The sequence below is a fragment of the Lynx rufus genome, unplaced genomic scaffold (assembly GCF_022079265.1).
Source record: "Lynx rufus isolate CCGP_SWC_20201006 ecotype Redwood Valley unplaced genomic scaffold, mLynRuf1.p SCAF_9, whole genome shotgun sequence".
Taxonomy (NCBI): Eukaryota; Metazoa; Chordata; class Mammalia; order Carnivora; family Felidae; genus Lynx; species Lynx rufus.
The window spans coordinates 56555059-56573646 of NW_025814897.1; the positions used below are offsets into that span (position 1 = coordinate 56555059).

At 37.8% G+C, this 18588-nt stretch overlaps 1 protein-coding gene across 2 annotated transcripts in view; it reads right to left on the reverse strand.

Moving 5' to 3' along the window:
• UVRAG (UV radiation resistance associated) overlaps window positions 1–18588 on the reverse strand; it is a 295530-nt gene that overhangs the window by 261519 nt on the left and 15423 nt on the right. For both annotated transcript variants that reach the window (XM_047071234.1, XM_047071233.1), the window contains exon 2: window positions 2009–2126. In XM_047071234.1, the coding sequence (XP_046927190.1) occupies window positions 2009–2126 (118 nt within the window). The remainder of the gene's footprint in view (window positions 1–2008; window positions 2127–18588) is intronic.

An 18588-nucleotide genomic window follows, 5' to 3' on the forward strand; every position in this document is an offset into this window, starting at 1 on the left:
AGAGCCTGGAGCCTGCTTCGGATTCTGTGTCTCTCCATCTCTCGGCCCCTCCCCTGCTCATGCTCTGTGTCTGTCTCTCAATAATAAATAAACGTTTAAAAAAAAAAAAAAGAAACTACTACAATTGTTAACATTACAAATCACCAAATACCTAAAATGTGCTAAGTACTATGTGAATTACTATTATCAAAGAGAACACTGGACCAAGAACATATAAATTTTATGAAGATAATCAAGGACTAATTATATAGAAACATATCAAAAATTTTAAACGCTCTGGCATTGTCATATATTGCTAATGATAAAACCAGTTAGTGAGCAGGAGACCAAATGTATTAAGGTCTGAAAAAATGCTTACACCCCTAGGACAAATAATAACCAAACTGTTCCCTTTTCCTTCTGGACACATAGGAAGACAACATATCCCAGTCCTTTCTTCATCTAAAAAGGACTACACTACTGATTTATGGCCAATGGAATGTGATGGAATTTATGGGGGCCATTTCTGTTATAAAAATCTCCCTCAAATGATCCTCCTCTCTTGCCATGCCCCAAGTCATGTATTGATGATAGCAGCATTCCAAAATAGAAGAAGCCTGGATACCCGAGTCACCACTTAGAGGACAACTGCCAATACCCTGCCTGATAAAGAACACCTGCATTGGACTTAGTGTAAGAAATGTATTATGTTATGCCACTGAGATTTGTGGTATTTGTTATAGTAGCTAGCATTAATCATTCAGATTAATATAACTGTTTTTTAGAAATGCAATATTTACAATGAAAAGTAAGAATGAAATAAAATTATATGACAATGGCAGAATTTAGAGTCTTTTTTCTCACCCTTAAAAATTGTTTTAATGCTATTTACATTGTGGTGGTTTACATTACACAATGCTATTTTCTCACCCTTAAAAATTATTTTAACGCTATTTGCGTTGTGCTACCCTATGTAATTCCTGACTGAATCTCCTAACGAGCATATACTGGTACTGAAATTTAAAAAAAAAACAAAAAAAGGTGTTAAATGACTACTGTTTTAATAATGGTTTTTAAAAGTAATTAAAACCAAAAAGATAAGACATTGTTTGAGTTTTTCATCTTTCTTTGCCAGAGGACAAAATTCAAATAAGCCTTTAGTACCTCTAATTAAAATAACGCCACTTTTTGTTAATATAAATAGACCTTCAATCACATCTTACCAAGTGTTATCACCTTATCTCAGTTGTTCCTCACAAATATCTGTCTTGCCAATTTCATAAGGCATCATCTCCACTTTACAAATGGGAAAAGTGCGGTTCAAAAAGACATGATCTTTGTCCAATGTCACACAGCTAGTAAATGGCTGAGCTAGACCTACTATGCATGTATTTGCAATCCTAATCCAATATTCCCGTCATACACCATGCTTGTTCTCTTCTACCATCCAACATAGGTCAATGGATTATATCCAAGTACCTTTCATCCAATATGTATTCAAAAGGTGCTTGTGATTTTGAATCAAATATTTGGTCTACTCTCAGAATTGTCACTTATGGAGCAGTCCACAGTACAATAGGAATGAATTCAAGGAAATGAATTCAAGGAAACCATGGCATTCTTCTAAAAATGACGCCATATATACACAAGGAATTACCGATATGAGAAGACATAAACTGGTCCTAATTTTACCATAATATTTCAACAATTATATTTTAAAGAAAACAAAATTAGTAGTGTATGCTGGACTCATATAGTATATTTTAATGATATCAACTAGAATAAAAACATTAATAGCAAACATGCATAAATAAATGATAAATTTATCAATTTAAGAACTATCCAAAAGCCCTGTTTCTTTTATATATGATATATGTAACTACTGCTCATTAAATATTTTCAGACAGTATGACAATTTTGCTTCCCAATAAGCAATAATAGCAAAGCGAGGGCACTGTTACTCACTTGTATTACAAAAGAATAAAAATGAGATGTAACAATCTGTAGGCAAGTCCACAGATTCTCTTACCTTTGTATATCTTTTCGGTATTACACAAGTGAAGTGTGAAGTAGGTGTCAAGGAGCTGATGGCCATTTCTATTAACAATATTCCGGGCAGCAATGTTCCGAAGGTGTCTAAGACGCCGCTAAAAATTAACAACAAAAAAGAGGGACATGTTCAGCTTTTTCCTCATAAAACTTTCTGAAAGTTACAATCCAAAAATGAAATATAGTTAAGCTATCCCATTTATTTGTTAACCCAGCAACCTTAACCCAGTCTCTTATTTATGATTTAGTATCCACTCTGTCAAATAGGAATTATACCTGCCCCATCTCCTTTATGGGGTTGTTGTGAGCATGAAATGACAACAGATACAAAATATTTTCAAAAAGCATAAATGTTATATAAGTGCTATTTACCTGTAAAGAGCATTAGTATTTCCTGGAACATAAACCAAGTAGTAATTTGTTTTCTTCCCTTCAGAAGGATACCGGAGACATGCAAGTCCATCTCATACCAACAGACAAGCAGTTTTTACATACATATACCCCAGCTGCTTGTTCAGTCTAGATGCCAGATCATCTGTACGACCAGGAAAAGATGCTTAGCCAAAACACAACTCACTGGTCACTCCAGCCAGCCAATAACCCAACTGTTGTGAGCTGAAATTAAATCCTCACCTGACCAACAGCCACCCAATCTCTTTCCTGATCAGGCCTCCTTCCCAACAACTTCTCCAACTAAGATGCACAAATCATTTGGAGCCCCAAGTGTTGAAAAGGCAAATGCACCATAAGCAACGGTAGAAATCAACAAAACTGGAAGTTAACAGACAGCCAAGTAATAGCATACCAAAAAGAGAAGATGTTGGCAATGCTCAAGTCTGTGCCCATCAGATTCATTCCCAAAGGCTAGTTCCCTCTGTCAGATAATTATTTTCAGACTTAAAAACAGAAATCAAGTGCTCAGTTTTGTTTTTTAACTTTTTTTTTTAACATTTATTTATTATTGAGAGACAGAGAGACACAGAGCATGAGCAAAGGAGGGGCAGAGAAAGGGGGAGACAGAATCTGAAGCAGGCACCAGGCTCTGAGCTGTCAGCAGAGAGCCCGATGCGGGGCTCGAACTCACAAACCGTGAGATCATGACCTGAGCTGTCAGACACTTAACCGACTGAGCTACCCAGGCGCCCCAAGTGCTCAGTTTTAAAAAATGCTTACAGCTCTCCCTTCAGGCTGAAAGACAGCCCAATCTACTAAGGTAAGACCATCTTCAATTACATGTGCAGCCAGCCAGAAAAGTGCAGTTCTTTCTTTCCATGCACATACCAACCTAATCTTTTCTCCCAATCTAGCGATTAAGATTCTTTAATAGGGAAGGTTATTGTCTAATAAATTGGTTTAATCCTCTAAGTATGAAAAGCCCCAAATATATTTATGAAAAGTTCCTAGGGCTTACTCTAAAAGACTCATTTTTCTACAATCCGCCAATGGTTTCCATTTCATACCCTGGATTACAGCAACTATCTCCTCCTATATATTTTTTATTAGCCCTCTCACTCAAGATTTTAAATTAACAGGAACCACTAATTACCTATATACAATAACCACATCTATTTTGCTGTAAGACTGCGATCTTGATCTTCTGTTCGAAGACCTGAAAATATTACCCAAAGTCTCTAGAATGAGGTACAAACTTTCCATATTGCTTTCAAAGCCCTATACAATCTGACCTCTCCACATCCTATCCTTATTTTAGACAAGATCTTCCACATAGCCAACCCCTCAGTCACACATGAATGCTTAAGATCCCATGAAAAAGATAATGCACGTTCCTAGCTCCAGGCTTTTGTTAATTCTAGCCCCGTCGATCTAAAATCCGTTTTCTTAAAGGAGATCCCATTTCTACTTCAAAGTTTAGGAGAAAAGATTCCTCCTTCCTGAGTCTCTAACTGAAATTAGTTGCTCCTTTATTTGAATAAATAAGAACTTTGCTTCTTCTCTCCTAGAGCACTTATACCATTCAATCTAGTCTTAAAAGTCATTGGTTAGTTATCTTCCCTATTAATCTAGGAGGAAAAGACTTGATGACAGAGACAATTACCATCACTACACTATCAGCACTTATTAAATGCTTACCATGTGCCATGCACTGTGCTAAACACTTCATACATATGATCTTATTTAACCCTCATAACAACCCCATGAGGTTAGGTTTTACTCATTATTGTGATTCATCTCTTTATCCCAACATTCCTACAAAACCAAATATAAAACAGTAAATAATAAATGAGCAGGATATCTCAAAAGGAGGGAGGAAAGAAGGCAGAGGAAAGCAAAGGGGTTATACCTATATATATAGGTATATACCATACACTATCTCCTATATGTGTGTGTGTATATATATATATATATATATATATATATACATACATACATGTGTATATATATATATATATACACACACACACATACATGTGTATATATATATATATATATATATATATATATACACACACACACACATATATGTGTGTGTGTATGTATTTATAATTATAACTGATACAATTTGGTCTTTACACTCCCCTATTGCTATAGGGGACAGAGCAAGCAATGATCTGTCCTTCAACTCAAGAGAATAATTTTATGACAAAATAATAATAACGGAACAGACTGCTTTACAAAGCAATGTGCAAGGCTTGGACAGAGACTGAATCTACAGTGGATACATAGATATTGGTGAAGAGATCTTTCCACTATCTAGGAAGTTGGCAAAACCAGCTTCAAGACACCTTCTGACTCCAAGCTCTAGATTCTAAAATCAGTAATGGAGTCTACAAACATTCACCCAAGGTATCAGTATTAATTGTTTCCAAGCTTCCCTCCACTCACACAGATAAAACAGAACTGACTACATCGCAGCATTTTATAAGATTTACAACAACAACAACAAAAACTCTTCCACAAATTAACCAACTATAAAGCACTGACTTTGGGTTGTACAACTTTTTACCTTTTCCCTTATTTTATTTATTTCAAAAGCAGTAGGTAAGTAGTCTTATTACACCGTGATTAAACTACAAGATGCTCCCAGCAGCTAGAACAAAGGAAATTAACCATTTATGAGTAAATTATTGATGTCATCTTGGTGAGAAGGCAGTAAATGTACACATGAACCCTCTTATGCCCTTTGTCTTGGCTTCCTCTTTAATGACATTCATTCCAATTTTATCATAAAGCTGCTTATTATTCCCCTAATGTTAACATTAGGGGAAACTGAATGAAGGCAATTCTCTGTATTATTTTTGCAACTTTTCTATAAATTTAAAATTAGTCCAAAATAAAGTGTTGTTTTTTTTTTAAGCTATTGCCTTTTTCAGAGTTAGGAGGTGGGTAAGTAGGACAAAAAGACCACCAGCAAGACAACATTCACAAGCACTATGTAAGTGGAGCTCTTCTGCATTCCCACCATTCACCTCCTCCCTTTAGTCCCCACCCCCCTTCTGTCTTCCTCTCCTCCCCCTAAGACTTCATGCAATTTAAATGAAACACTGGAAGGTTAAGCCAGAAACTCATAAAAATGATTACCTATGGGGGTGAGAGCAAGCTGAAGGGAATACAGATAAAAGCAAGACTTCCCTGATACTTATTTACATACTTTTGACTTCTGTACCATATAAGTGTCTTACATACTCAAGAAATAAATAAGAAAAAGTTTAAACTCAACTAAACTTAGTCCAAAGTGTAACAGCAATACCAAAAATTACCACCAGTTTTAGGATATATCATCTACCTTCACCCAAACTATTACCCTATGATCCAATATTGTATTAAAGTATTGAAAAAATCAGAGTGACTTAAAGGATCCTTTCTTGCCTTCAGTTCCCCCATAAAAGCTATACTTGCAAAACGTAGAAATAGGGTTAGTTCCAGATATTTGTCTATCTTCCCCAACAATAATATAAATTCTAAGAGGAAAAGACTATTTTAGTTATAGTTGTATCTCCAGCATCTAGATGACTACCTAGCAAATAGCAGGCACACAGTGTTTTTTGATTGAATTCATAATTCTCCAGTGAATTAACCCAGTGAAGAATGTCTTGGTATGGCACAAGCCTTGCAATAGTCCTCAGTGGCCTAGAAACCTAAGATCCTGACACCCACCCACCAGACAGTGAGGAAATACAGAACTAAGAACTGAAAGTGGGGTAAAGCCTTAGCAGTGATTCTACTACAGCAAATCCTCAAGACTCACCTACATTCAATTGCTCTAGACTTTACAGCCTAGTGGTAGTTCATGGCCTGGTGGCACCAAATACACTCCTTTTGAGCTTGGCTAAATAGAATTAAACATCAGACTTTCTCTTCAAATGGCCCACCTAAAGACAGTTAAAAATCAAATCCGTCTTATGATCTAAATTATCTCAAGCATCTCAGGAAAATATAAATATTCTGAGTAATTAAAATTTACCCAGACTTTTGAATTATTCTTTATGGTAACATCCTATGCAGTTTTCTTTATCAGCAATCTCCTTAAACTTTGTCAAATGTTCTATGCCTTCATGGTTATAAAACACTTTGCATATCATTCTTCAGCAGTAGGTTGGCAACAAAGTTGTGCTCTAAAAACATCCACTTCTAAAACTAAAGCTGAACAGATTTTAATCTTTAAACTGGAAGTAACATGGCTTAAAATCTTTGAAACTCAATCTATAAAACATCCTGTATAGACATTGAAAACATTCACTAACATATAAATTAAAATCTATTCAGCTTTGATTTCGAGGATTGATAGATATAACTGGAGCACAACTCTACTATCTGAGATGCTGGTGGTGAGGAAAAGACCAGTATTGCCCCAAATCCCTTAACATTTTTTTTTTAATTTTTTTTTCAACGTTTTTTATTTATTTTTGGGACAGAGAGAGACACAGCATGAACGGGGGGAGGAGCAGAGAGAGAGGGAGACACAGAATCGGAAACAGGCTCCAGGCTCCGAGCCATCAGCCCAGAGCCTGACGCGGGGCTCGAACTCACGGACCGCGAGATCGTGACCTGGCTGAAGTCGGACGCTTAACCGACTGCGCCACCCAGGCGCCCCCCCTTAACATTTTAACAAATCTTTCAGATATAAATTCCTAAGTGGCATGTATTGTAGATTTGAAATGTTTGCTTTATAGTTAAAAAAAAAAAAATAAGAATTACTCATTAGTCATGACTGTAACTGGTGCCTCTAAAGAACCTATAATGGTTGTATCTCTTGTTAATACTACTAACGCTGTTAGAAAACTGCTTCAAAACCTAACAGTAGTCTAAAGAAAAGGGGTTTTTTTTGTATTTTTTGCTTGTTTTGTCATGCTCATCACCTATTTGATTAAAACAAGGCCAAATAAAAGTGCAGATTTTCCTTTACAGAACCACTATCAATCTATATCCTTCCTGTAGAATTAACTCTCTTCCAACTTCAAGGATATTCACACGATGACTCAGATCATGCCAATCAGGACATTTCATCCCCCTGACCATAACATATGACTCAGTTAGGACCACTGAAAGACTCAGAAATTATATTAAATTTTTGAGAGGTTTTTTTTTTTGTTTGTTTTTGTTTTTCCCCTCACTGGCCCTGAATCTGGAAGAATATACGGTTAGAGATGCTGGCAGCTGTCTTTCCATCACAGTGAAACTGAAGAATGAAACCAACAAGGAAGAGAGCAAAATAAGACACGTGCGATTCAGGTCCTGCCGACAACTGAAGTCTCTGGATCAAACCATACCTAAAATGAGAACTACAATGACAACCACGAGCCGAGACCCTATAAAACGGTCAAAGATTACAACTAGGGGGATTTATACTGTGATTTTTTTTATTTAGAATTTACCCCATAGCAAGTTAATAGATAAAGAGTAACATTCTAATTTAGTGGCAAGTTACAAAGAAATGTCTCATTTTGTTAACCATCCCCATGTTTTAGAAAATAATCATCGCTGGCAGGTCAATCCATTTTTGTTGATACAATTTTGAACCTCAACATGGGCAACAGCACAGCTTTAAAAACAGTCAAATCACACCCCAGAACGAAGAGAAATCCAAAGCAATTTTCAGTAGTAAAATAGGTCACTGGGGTGCTACATTCCTCCCAAGTTTCGCCATTCCTTGCAGGCATCTAAAATGTTCTGACTTCTGAGGTATAATAATGACCAAAGAGAACTAATGTGTCTTTGATCTTGTTCCTCATCACTGCCGTAGAGTGACTCAGGGAGGCTGATGGCCAACAGGAGGAGGACATGGCTCCCATTCACCCTTCCTTCCCTGTCTGTAACCCTTGCTTCAAAAACAAAAGTACTATGGTTCTTAAATATAGCCACCCCACGCGTCCCGACCATCACCAAACTAAATAACCATCCCATACACACCTTTTATGACTTCTAAAGAGATATCTTCAAAACAAATTTTGAGTCTAATTTGCTTAATCTACAAGAGCTTTTATAAAGCAATAATATAATCAATAATCTATAGCCCAATAGAAAAGGGGGCCGAGGATATAAAAAGGCAGACCACAGAAAAAGACATGGAAATGGTCAATAAACATATGAAGAGATGTGTAATCACACTCATAATTAAGATATGCACAACAATCACTCCACCTTATGGCAGACTAGTTTCCAAACAGTTTCCAAACAATGGTTGCACCAATACATCACATTCCGCATGCTCTGTTACAATGTGATATTGCCACCCCTCCATTAAAAAATGGGACCTATGTTCCCTCCCCCTTCCACGTGGGAAGGCCTGCGACTATGGTAGAAATTAGACTGCATGACTTCTGAGGCCAAATCATAAAATTATCTAGTTCTCTTAGAATCCTCTTTCTTAGAACCCAGTCACCCAAATGCAAGGACAGCAAGCAGCTATGTGAAAAGGACTTCATAGTTCTTCTCCACAGCCTTGAGTGAGATCCCAGCTATAGCCAGACTTGTAAGTGACCATGTCAGCCCCCAGCCTTTGAGCCACCAGAAATGACATCAGGTAGAGTCAAGCTGTTCCCACCATGACCAAACCAAACTGCTGAATTACAAGCAAAATAAATGATGATGTTGCTTTATGCCACTAAATTTTTCTTCTTACCTAGCAATAGAAAATGAAGAGATCTATCTGATTAAATAACCTATTTAGTCTTTGTCACAGTTGATAAAAGTAAGGAAAATTATGCTAGAGGAAATATAAACTGGTTCAACTTAGAGGGAGGGCAATTTAGCCATAATTACTAAATTTTAAACTGTATATAATATTTGACTAAGCAATTCCACAAGTCAAAAAATGCATGCAAATATGCTTATTCTGATATTGGCTCTAAAAGCAAAAATTTAATAATCACTCTTAAATTGTGGTACATTCATACAATGGAAAACTATGTATCCATTTTTTAAGAAGTGCTAATATGGAACACAAAAGAACATGAAATTTTAAATGCTTGCATGAAGAAAAATATTACTATATACCCTGAATGATACAGATCAAGGGGTGCCAACTTATTCTATAAAGAGACAGAGAAAAAATTATTTTAACTTTTTCATGGCATATCGATTCTCTTCATGTTCTTGTTTGTTTGTTTACAATCTCTTAACCATGGTAACCTCTCTTAGTCTCCTCAGTTACAAAAGCCAGTGACTACTGGCCAGTTTGCTAACCTCTCTTGTTGATAATCACAGATATTATGAGATAATATTTTTAAGGAGCATTTGGTTTAGAAATGTAGTCAAACTTGTTCTGGACAGCTGCCCCCTTTCCTATCCTCAATTCATTTCTTTTGTCAGGTCAGGCATTTGTTCTTGGCCTAGGAAGAGGCTAAATGCCATGGAGGAATAAGGCCCAGGTTGTTTCCAGTAAACTCAGGTTACCACTATTTTGGTGCACTTTTTTGAGGGACAACAAAAGCAAACCTGGGAGAAGATTAGTTTTCCACATTCCCACAGAAGGTAAAAATGTTGAATTACTGAATTCAGAACTTAAGCTTGATAAATTAGATCAGTCTTTTTAAAAAATACAAAAGCTCCTTCTATATTATAGCACTCTCAGTCACCTATTCTTTCTAATCTTTTGATCCCACCTGAAAGACTCCCTGTGAAAAGTTTTGAAAGAACCAAAAAATGCTTTATTTAAAACTAGTGCTTGGTGCTACTGCCTACAAGCAAGTAGCACCAACAGCCAATGTTACAGATTTGAACAAACAACCCACCAATTCTAATCTCTCATATAATACATTATAGCTCCTATCCCTCAGAGCTCTCTCTGACGCACATCACACAACCTTGGAATTAAAGCCTTTATTCTGACTCCACTCTGCTCTCACTCAGTTCTAGAATGTAATTCAGTCATTTGGTAAGTACTACTAAATTATAATACAGGCTTCTTCACAGGAAAAGACAAAATATATCTCTGAACTTTCTACATTTCTTATACATTTTGGCTCTGGGTGTTTAATCTCCACCCGATCCTTCCCCAATCTCGGTGGAAGGTCTAAACTTGCCCGTTTTCCTCCATGTTTCCCTCTGGGAAACAAGCCTTTGTAGTGACAGGTCTAGTAGCACTGTTCTCTGCACGTCTCTCTCATCCTTCCTCTCTTGTTCCCTTCTTTCTTCTATTTTATCTTGCTGGTATTTCCCTCCCAGACCATGCCAAGAAATGTGGGGAGACAAACATGGCATTCCCTAATTTCAGAGTATGTAAACCCACTAAAGAACTGGAGTTTGTGCACACAAAAAACCCAATCTGAGGTAAAACTATCCAGCAGTACACTGTCAATGAGCATGTATTACAGAACTGTTATTCTAGACATGTAAGACCAAAGAAGAAAGACACAGAATTACCTAGAAGATAAAAACTGGAAGACAGAATACAGCTGTCAGTGGTCCAAGTGTTAAAATAATAGCGTGCCCATAATTTGCTTCAATATAATTGGGGTGAGAGAGAGACTAGGTAGGCATATAATAAAACAAGATCTGCCTGGACGTGACAGTTCTTGAAGTTAGGTAATGGGTACCTGGGAGTTCATCACTCACCCCCTCATACATATATGCATTTCAATATACAGTGATATATACAACACACATTTCACTATATGTATTTCAATATTCACTGGAATTTCCAAAATAAAAAAGGTTTAAAGTAATACTGATAGGAATAGAAAGAAAGGATAAGACCACATGGGAACCTAAAGCAAAAATGGGCTTAACAGGGAGACTAATTAGACAATGGATATGGTTGAGGATGAAGACAAGACTGACAAAGGAAATAAGGGAGTCAAAAGGCCCTTAGGGAAATATGGCGGTGCCTGGGTGAGCTCGGTCTCTTGAGTGTCCAAGTTTGGCTCAGGTCATGATCTCATGTTTCATGAGTTCAAGCCCCATGTCGGGCTCTCTGCTGTCAGCACAGAGCCTGCTTCAGGTCCTCTGTGCCCCTCTCTCTGCCCTTCCTCCACTCACATGCGCTCTCTCTCTCTCTCTCTCTCTCTCTCTCAAAAATAAACAAACATTTAAAAAAATCAGTAAATTTTACTACATAAAATGTTTTTAAATTATGCATGGCAGGGGAGGTTGGGTGGCTCAGTCGGTTAAGCATCCGACTTCGGCTCAGGTCATGATCTCACAGTTCATGGGTTCGAGTGGGCTCTGTGCTGACAGCTCAGAGCCTGAAGCCTGCTTTGGATTCTGTGTCTCCCTCTCTCTCTGCCCCTCCCCTGCTCGTGCTCTGTCTCTGTCTCTCAAAAATAAATAAACATAAAAAATTTTTTTAATTATGCATGGCAAAACTATCATATGTAAAGTCAAAGGAAAAAACAACCTAACCAAAAATTTTTAATTCACATAACAAGCCAATTTCACTAAAACATAAAGAGTTCCTAAAAACCAATAAGAAAAAAAATCCAAAAACCCAACAGAAAAAAAATTGCAAAAAATATTAACAGATAATTCACAGAAAAGGACAAACAGCACTTAAACATTTCTGAAAAGATTCTCAACCTCACTTGTAAGAGAAATGCAACTTAAAACTACACTAAAATTGGCACAGACCAGAAATTCTGATAACCTATTCAGGGGCAAAGCAGTAGCAAAACAAGCACTTGGTTGAAAAGAGTAAAACAGGCAAAAACCTCTAAAGATGGCAATCTGGCAGTATCTACAAAATTACAAATGCACATATTCTCTGATCCAGCAACTCTACTTCTTCACTTGTGAAAAAATGTATACTTAGAGATATCCATTATAATGTATGTAATACACTATTGTTTGTTACTAGCAAAAAACTGGAAATACGTTAAATGTCCATCAATAGGGAACCAGCTAAATTATGATATATCCTCTAGTGGAATACTAAGTGGCCAGAAAAAATAAATTATGTGGCAGCTCTTTGAGCACTGATATGGAACAATCTACAAGACATACTATTAATTAAAAAAAAAAAAAAAACCCACAAAAGTTTATACAGTGTGTTTAACATGTTATCGTCTGTGTTTCATAGGGAAAAAATATATAATTACGTAAATACTGGAGGTACACACAATATAATTGATAACACTGTTTGCCCCAGGGAAGGGAAAATGGGTATTTGGGGCACGGAGTGATACGGAAACTCTTCACAGCACCCTCTTATATACCTTTGAATTGTGATCCATATGAATATATTATCCACTTTTTAAAATAAAACAAAATTTACATTTTTAAAAAAACAGAGGGGCGCCTGGGTGGCTCAGTCGGTTAAGCATCCGACTTTGGCTCAGGTCATGATCTTACAGTTCATGGGTTCGAGCCCCACGTCGGGCTCTGCGCTGACAGCTCAGAGCCTGGAGCCTACTTCAGATTCTGTCTCCGGCTCTTTCTGCCCCTCCCCCGCTGGTGTTCTGTCTCTCTGTCTCTCAAAAGTAAATAAACATTAAAAAAATTTTTTTTAAAAACCAGAAATGGCAACCAACCTTTAAGCACAGATATCTGTGATAGCCATTACCAGAAGCAGTGTGACATATTGGTAAGAGTTCAAACTAGAGTCAATAATCCTGAACTCTGGGTGGTTCTACCATTTACTCATGGGCAAATCACTAACTCTCTCTGAGCTTGTTTTCCCTCCCATAAAATGGAGATATTTCCTGCATGCCTATCTCTGTGGGTTATTTTAAGGATCAAATGAAATAATGGATATAAAAGCTCTCTGAAAAATCACAAAGTACTTTATAAATATAAAGTATTAACAGAAATAGGAATGTTGAGAAAGGGATGTGGTTATCAGTGTAAGATGATGAATTGGTTTAGGCATTTCTAATTTGAAGTGAAGAGACAGATTTAGAATTCATTTATCTAAATAAAGGTGCTATGGTCTCAAGTATGTAACAGATTTCCAAAGGACAACATTCAGTAAACAGAATTACAAAACTACAAAACTGGAAACCCTCCTGAAGGTCACCTAAGCCTTTGCTACTCAGGATCACATGGGAACTTGCTGGAAATAAACAACCTCAGGTCTCACTACAGACCTACCCAGTCAGAACCTACCTTTTAACACGATCCCCAGGTAATTTTTATGCACATTTTAAGTTTAATAAGCACTAATATAGCCATCTTATTCATTTTTCAGATAATAAAACTGGGGCCACAGGGGCACCTGGGTGGCTCAGTTGGTTAAGCATCTGACTTTGGCTCAGGTCATGATCTCATGGTTCGTGGGTTTGAGCCCCACGTCAGGCTCTGTGCTGACAGCTCAGAGCCTGGAGCCTGCTTTTAATTCTATATCTCCCTCTCTCTACCCTTCCCCTACTCATGCACTGTTTCTGTCTGTCTCTCAAAAATAAATAAATGTAAAAAAAAAATTTTTTTAATACAAATAAAATAAAACTGGGGCCATTAGTAAAGGTACTTAGCCATGTTCACATTGTTAATAAACACCAAAATCAAAATGTGGAGCCAGGCTTGATCTCTTGGACTACGTGTATTTATATGCATGTACAATATGTATTTGCTTCCCAGAATCCGTGTTTCAAAACCTCAGAGGCATCTTTGCCTTGCAGATATCCCATGCCCCCACCCCATTTCTGACCAGCCACCGGCCCATCAATTCTTTCTTTCTTCACAGTATCTCTGGCATATGTTCCTTCTTTTCCACATCCTTCATTCACTGCCCTGAAACTATGGCTGTGCTTACCATGAAAAACCAGCTTCCTTCTCTTACGCATGTATCAACTTCCTCTTCTGCAAACAAGAGCTCTCTTACAAATAGTAAGCTCTAAATAATTCCTAAAGAAGGGGCAAGCCATTAAAAAGCATTAATATTAGCATAAGTGATTCCTGGCAGAATCTATGTTTGAAACCTAGCAAGAATAGCAAACTAGAATTTGGTAATCCTAATCCAGAAACTTCCTGTTTTCACTCCCGCTATTTCTTTCCCATCACCTCCTCCTCTTTACCCTAGAACTAACCCAGGTTGCCTTCACCTAATAAGACCCTTCCACCACAATTAGGCTTTACTACATATATCCAAAGGCTCCAGATCTACTTTCCATTACGTCTTTCATCCCAATGTGTCCCAATAAACTCTCAACATTCACAAACATTCTCGTATCTTCATAATTCTCTCCTATAAACTGTATCCTAACAAACCAAACCATTTCAACATTTCTTGAGTACCCATCATGTGCCAGGAACTACACAATAAAACGGAAGTCTAAATACTTTTGAATATCTTTCCTACATAAATTTAGGAAATTAAAAGCCCTGGTCTCTGCTCTGTTGGCATTTCTACACCAAGAAGTTTTGACGTGTTTAAGAGCAAATAATATAGGCAGACTTTTACAGGTGCTCAGGCACAAGAGCTGTAGACAGACAGAGTAAGCCCCCCACAGCACGAAGGCTGACTCCTGTGCAACAGTCTGTACAGCACAAGGGTTAACAGTTGTAGGACTCTCATGTACAAACTGAGTTCAATTAAATCAACCTGAAAAAACAAAGGGAGTGTGCTTCAATTCAAAATCAAATTGTGGGCTATTTGTCCAATGATCCCAAACGCTGCCTTTGTATTATAGCCTAGACTTGGCAGACAGGTTTGAGCCCCACTGTGCTGCCACCAGGGAATGTATTTAAGCTCTCAGAAGCTTCACATTCTTCATCTGTAAAGGGGAGCTAATGACAGGCTGTATTTCACAGAACTGTAATAAGGAGCACATACAGTAACTGCAAAGTACTTAGACACAGTGCTGGAACCATGATAGTTCAATAATGTTACTATTATTCTCAATCACCCTAAAGTTTCCTCATTCTTTTGTGATCAGTTTACCTGTAGAGCTTCAAAGTCTATCCACTGAACTGAAGGTATACAGGTTTGTGAACGTACAGGCAGAGATGAAACTGGAAAACTGCACTTTAAATCCAACAAGCAGGGGCGCCTGGGTGGCGCAGTCGGTTAAGCGTCCGACTTCAGCCAGGTCACGATCTCGCGGTCTGTGAGTTCGAGCCCCGCGTCAGGCTCTGGGCTGATGGCTCGGAGCCTGGAGCCTGTTTCCGATTCTGTGTCTCCCTCTCTCTCTGCCCCTCACCCGTTCATGCTCTGTCTCTCTCTGTCCCAAAAATAAATAAAAAATGTTGAAAAAAAAAAATTTAAATCCAACAAGCAGAGTGAGATAGTGGGAAAAGCTTTGAATGTAGAACCAGAACAGTTGCAGATGATGAACTCTAGCTCTTCCATGTTCTTGTCTGAGCCTTGATTTTCTCCCCTGTCAAATGGGAGAGATGGCTCTAACTACTGTGGCTAAAATACTGAGAATGGTTTTAAAGAGACTAGCTACTACAAACAAAGCAGCATGGGAAAAGACAACAGGGTAAGAATGGGAAACCTGTTCATGAATAACTTTTAAAGGAAACTTCTACAATGGTATGTGACAAGAAGCCATAAATCTTGGGAGGAGGGAAATCTGGCAGTAAATGGTAATCACAAAGTTAGAATAAAATGAATACCTACAATTAAGCAGACAAACAGCAAATCACCCTTTATGACCCAGCTCCAGAATTCCCACTTTTGATATATCCTTCCTGACCTCCCTGTCCCATCCACTACCCCAAATGAAGATGATCACTCCTCCCCTCTATGCTAGGACTACACTGTGGACATGCCACCATCACAGCACTTGCCACAATCGCGCTTTATTGCCAATGCCCCCCCCAAAAAGAGGGGTGATTTCTAAATACAGAAACCAAGTTTTATTCTTCTTTATGCCCACAGCCCTTAGCACAGTCCTGGTACAAAGTAGGTCCTCAGTAAGTGTTTGATGGATGAACCAATGAGTAAAGCACAGACAATCTTAGCTATTTCACTATGCCATCTAAGGCAGTGCCCTTGCATTTAAAGTTATATTTTATTCATAGCTCTTAATAGCACATATTTTAAGGGTGCCTGGGTGGCTCAGTCAGTTAAGTCAGTTAAGTGTCGACTCTTGATTTTGGCTCAGGTCATGATCTCACGGTTTGTGAGTTCAAGTCTGCATCAGGCTCTGCGCTGACAGAGTGCAGCTTGCTTGGGATTCTCTCTCTCTGCCTCTCCCCTGCTAGCACAGTCTGTCTGTCAGTCTCTCTCTCTCAAAATAAATAAACATTAAAAGAATTAAAAATGAAAAAAATAAAATAAACCAACCCTTCTGAAAAGCCAAGCCCCCCAACTCATTCATATAATAAACATTTTTTTAAAAAGCGGCACATATTTTATCACTCTTTGCCCTTCTGTAGCCTCAATGATTATAAGCTCCTTAAGGACCAAAACTGTGACTTTCTATCCCACGTGGCTAATGTGCAGCCACACAGATATTCACTAAATGTCTCTTGAGAGAAGACGGGAATGACAAATGCACGCACACTGCTGCCTCACCACTCAGGCCTCAGTCTCCCCTTGTTTACAAGTGTTGTCAGCAGTCTTCTCACCACTCTGTCCACTACCACTAACTCTTCATGTGTCAACTACACTTGAATAAAAAACAATTAATGAGTTAAAAACAAAATACGATCCTGCCATTCTTGCTTATAACAGTACGATGCCCAAGTCAGACTGGGAAATGTGGAGGGAGCGGTAAGAACTGGGTAATCATTGTTTTGTCACATCACAGCCAAGACTGGCTCAGACAAGAATCATCAATGGATGATAATGGATGACAAGTCTAGAGGGGGAGGAGCAGGATATACGTATGTTCTCTAAGTGTCTCCCTACAAACTATTCACTAGTCACGTTCATGCAGGCGCACGTACAGACACACACAGAATGACAAAGTTGAGAAATCAGATAACATCTTGATCAGGTGACAAAACTGATGTCCTCACCAGTGAGGGACAAATGGACACTGTGTGCCTCCAAAGGTCATACTGTATACTGTATGAAGGACACATCACCACGCACAAAATACTCCAAGTGAGAATGAGTAATCTGAATCTAATCATGAGGAAACATCAGATGAACAAAAAATGAGGAATGTTCTATTTTTAAAAGGGAAGAAGTGGTTTGTAATATGACACTGACATTAAAAAAAAAAAAAAAGACAAAAGCTGTGAAAAGCTCTTAAAGAAGAGATAAAACAATTAAATGCACTACCTGACCCTAGACTAGATCATGAAGTGGAGGAGGAAAATTTCTATCAAGGACATTATGCAATCAACTGACAAAAGTGGGATATAAACCACAGATTAGGTAAAAGTATTATATCAATGTTAATTTTACTGAAGTTGATAACTATACTGTGGATATGAAAGAGAATATACCTACTTAGGAAATACGTACTCAAGTATTTAAAAGTAAAAGGTCATGGAGCGCCTGGGTGGCGCAGTTAAACGTCCAACTTCGGCTCCGCTCATGATCTCAGGGTTTATGAGTGCAAGCCCCGCATCAGGGTGCTGACAGCTCAGAGCCTGAAGCCTGCTTCAAATTCTATGTCTCCCTCTCTCTCTGCCCCTTCCCTGCTCATACTCTGTCTCTCTCTCAAAAATAAACATTAAAAAAAATGTTTTTAAAGGTTGTGATACATGTAATTTAAGTTCAAATGATTCACATACACAAAAAACATTTATCTATATCTGTACATACAGAACGAGAGAGCTTGCAAATGACAAAGCAAATGAAATAATGTTAGGAGACAAATCTGGGCAAAGGGTATAAAGATAAAGTGTTCTCATACAAGTTTTATTTTTGCAATGTTTCAATAAGCTTGAAATTCTTTCTAAACAAAAAGTCTTTTTAAAAAGGAAAAGGAATACAAGTCCTAGCTAATGCAATAAAACAAGAAAAGGTATAAAAGAATACGGTTTGGGAAGGAAGAAATAAAACTGTTTTTGTCACAGATGAACATGACCGTCTATGTAGAAAACCTGAGAAAATGAACAAAAAAACTCCAGGAACTAATAAGCAATAATACCAAGGTTGCAGGATACGGGTTAACATGCAAAAGCCAATCTCCTCTATACCAGCAATGAACAACTGGAATTTTAACTTAAAAACACAATAACATTTTCATTAGTAGCCTCAAAAAATGAAATAGGAGGTATGAATCTAAGAAAATATGTACAAGATCTATAGGGGCGCCTGGGTGG